Source organism: Priapulus caudatus, unplaced genomic scaffold (assembly GCF_000485595.1).
Source record: "Priapulus caudatus unplaced genomic scaffold, Priapulus_caudatus-5.0.1 Scaffold400, whole genome shotgun sequence".
NCBI classification, from domain to species: Eukaryota; Metazoa; Priapulida; class Priapulimorpha; order Priapulimorphida; family Priapulidae; genus Priapulus; species Priapulus caudatus.
Window position 1 is genome coordinate 190,029 of NW_014577461.1, and position 3,643 is coordinate 193,671.

General features: G+C 47.8%; 1 protein-coding gene across 1 annotated transcript in view; it reads left to right on the forward strand.

Moving 5' to 3' along the window:
- LOC106809962 (LIM and SH3 domain protein Lasp-like) overlaps positions 1–3,021 on the forward strand; it is a gene marked incomplete in the record, with an annotated part of 23,349 nt that extends 20,328 nt beyond the window's left edge. Inside the window, 1 exon segment of the mRNA XM_014813203.1 lies at positions 98–3,021. Within this exon segment, the coding sequence (XP_014668689.1) occupies positions 98–282 (185 nt within the window).
- Positions 3,022–3,643: the final 622 nt, after the last annotated feature.

Here is a 3,643-nt window from a genome sequence, read left to right on the forward strand (position 1 = left end):
CTCTCTCTCTCTCTCTCTCTCTCTCTCTCTCTCTCTCTCTCTCTCTCTCTCTCTCTCTCTCTCTCTCTCTCTCTCTCTCTCTCTCTCTCTCTCCCATCACAGTCGGTGTTCCGCGCCATGTATGACTACGAGGCGGCCGACACGGACGAGGTGTCCTTCATCGAGGGAGACCGCATCGTCAACGTGAAGCGTATTGATGCCGGATGGGTGATAGGCACCGTCGAGCGTTCAGGTCATCACGGCATGCTTCCCGCTAACTACGTCGAGGAGGTCAAATACTGACCGCTGCGGCCGCCGCACGCCACGCAGCCGTAGTCGCGACGACGGGGCGCGGTCGTCACGGCGACGCAGCATGATTGTATGATGACGGAGCACGGTCGTCATGACGATGGAGCATAATCGTCGTGACGACGGAGCACTGTCGTCACGGCGACGGAGCACGGTTGTCACGGCGACGTAGCACGGTCGTCACGACGACTAAGCTCGGTTGTTGCAGCGACGGTGACGTGATGCGGTTGTCATGACGATTGGGCGCAGAAGTCGCAGCGACAGAACACCGTTGTCGTGACAGCAAAGCATGGTAGTCATGACAACGGAACGCTAGTGTTAGGAGACGTTAGCCAGCGCTGCTGTTATGTAATTGTAATTATGCACCGCCACTGAATTGTCACGAATTTTTGGTTGCTACCGGAGGGCACTGCAGGGACGTTATGATGTTAGGGGTCACCAATAGGGTCACCACTAAGGTCACTACTAAGGTCACCTCTAGGGTCACCACTAAGGTCACCACTAAGGTCACCACTAGGAATCACCACTGGGGTCACCACTAAGGTCACCACTAGGAGTCACCACTGGGGTCACCACTAAGGTCACCACACTGGGATACAAGGGTCTGACTCCACGGGGTTGGGGTGGGGGAGATTTCCACATCAACTACTGTACATGCTGTATATTTGACGCTGTGGTTTGATTTTCGCGAATTTTGCGAACGCGTCTCTGTCTGCGAAAATAACAACACGCGAATAATTCATGCCGAATAATACCGAATAATTCATAATTCACCGATCGCGAAATTGTCCGTCAAGTCTGAATTCGCAAAAAATATCTGTACGACGTACGAAAAAATATGGCGGATACAGTACATTCGCATGTAGAGGGCGCCACCGTGCGGTCGTGGTGAGAGGAGCTATTCCACGGGTTTAAGTATTGTCCTTTGAGCGTTTTTCATCATTGAGACGGTAACGATACATTCCAAGTATTTCAAATATTCCAAGTTTGAGCAAAAGCAGCGCGACGCGTTTAGCGATTTCATTTCAGAGCATTCCCATCGTCTTCGAAGATTCTTCGATCGTCGTCTGTCGTTCAAAATATATTGCCTGCTAAGTACGATGAACATACGTAATCGTGTGTTTTGATGAACGTACGTAAGCACGTGTTCCGATGAACATATGTAAGCGTGTGTTCCGATGAGCGTACGTAAGCACGTGTTCCGATCAACATATGTAAGCGCGTTCCGATGAACTTACGTAAGCGCGTGTTCCGATGAATGTACGTAAGCACGTGTTCTGATGAACATATCTAAGCGCGTTCCGATGAACGTATGTAACCGTGTGTTTCGATGAACGTACGTAAGCGTGTTCTGATGAACATACGTAAGCGCGTGTTCTGATGAACGTACGTAAGCGCGTGTTCTGATGAACGTACGTAAGCACGTGTTCCGATGAACGTACGTAAACATGTGTTCCGATGAACGTACGTAAGCGCGTGTTCCGATGAACATACATAAGCGCGTGTTCCAATAAACGTACATAAGCACGTGTTCCGATGAACGTATGTAAGCACGTGTTCCGATGAACATACGTAAGTGTGTGTTCCGATGAACGTACGTAAGTGTGTGTCCCAATGAACATACGTAAGTGTGCGTTCCGTTGAACGTACGTAAGTGTGTGTTCCGATGAACGTACGTAAGTGTGTGGTCCGATGAACGTACGTAAGTGTGTGTTCCGATGAACGTACGTAAGTGTGTGGTCCGATGAACGTACGTAAGTGTGTGTTCCGATGAACGTACGTAAGTGTGTGTTCCGATGAACGTACGTAAGTGTGTGTTCCGATGAACGTACGTAAGTGTGTGTTCCGATGAACGTACGTAAGCACGTGTTCGTGTTAAGTACCACCAACCAGGCTGGATGTAACAGAAGCTATATTTTGCAAGCCCCGATGATTCCATAATTTACTTGTATAAAATCGTGTATATTATAATAAAATGCTGTGTTTTAAAATCCACTCGGGATCGTACGACGAACGAATTAACGAATAGTCGGCCATCTTTCTTACGGAATTGTAACTTTTCGATCGTAAAGTCTTTAGTAACCTCGTAAATATCAGTCTTCAAGGTTCAAGGGACTATATCGAAACCTGGTAGCCCTACGTAGTGATGAGGATTAAGGAATAATTGTAGGAATCGAACGATCAGCAGAGAATATTTACGATCGAGAGCGAATAGAATTGTAGAATTGTAGTTTGCGGTTGTTTACGGTTGGCCGACGTAACTATTTGGATGGATATGTGGAAATAGGGTAGTATTATAAACGCATGTACGTGGTACATGACCAAGCCAGAGCATAACGGCGCCTGGGGGCGGGGGACTACAAAAATGGTAATGTAATGTAAATTATGTAGTCGCTATGTGTGTAATATTATGGTCTGTATACCTTTGATATGCAGTTTTTTAATGTTATTTTCGAGCATGCCCAGCGTAGGCGTTCTTCCTCCCCCCCTACGTTGTTACAGCGGTAAAGGAAGATTGCCTGTAATGATGTCTCATTAACTCGACATAATATGCTAATGTTACACTAGTACCATGAGTACGAAACTGCGTAGCGGTGTAAAGACTCTCCCTCTAGTTAATAAATGTACATTCCCTGATCGAGAGCTATATATTGGGTCTTCACATGACATCACTTGAGAAAATGATTGTAAAATTTAATCTCTACAAAAATTATAACATTTCTTTCAAGCCCACTCGTTTTCTAGTTTTCGTTATTGCAGTATTTATATTTGCAAATGGCTGTCGTGTTTGTGTATGAACACCCGCACGCACGCGCGCGCGCGCACACACACACACACACACACACACACAGACACACGCACGCACGCGCACACACGCAGTCACACACACCACACACACACGCACGCACGATCTGAAATTCTGAACGCTCTCTGAACGAACGCACGCGAGCGCTGATGCTGATGCTGCCCTGAAGGATGATGCCGACTTCATGGTGTCGTTGCCGCTCGCAGCCTCCCTGCTTTTCAGCAGCTTCGTCTGCTTAATCGCCGCGATGGTGGCGCCCCCTGGGATGCGGGAAGATGCGGCTTCATGCCGTGAACACAGAGCGAGGAAGCTGAGGCAGGGTCCCTCAACAACACAGTTACTGCCAAGTGATCGGCATATCAACGATAGCTACACTGACTGGAGAGAGCGACTGGGGGATAGACAGACCGACAGACAGACAGACAGTGTGCAGGGTGAAACCGTGAAAGCGAGAGAGAACGAGAGAGCGAGACAGAGAATGTGAGTGGGGGGAAAAAGAAACAGGCTTCTAGATTGCCTTACAAACATTCTGTATTATAATCATATTTA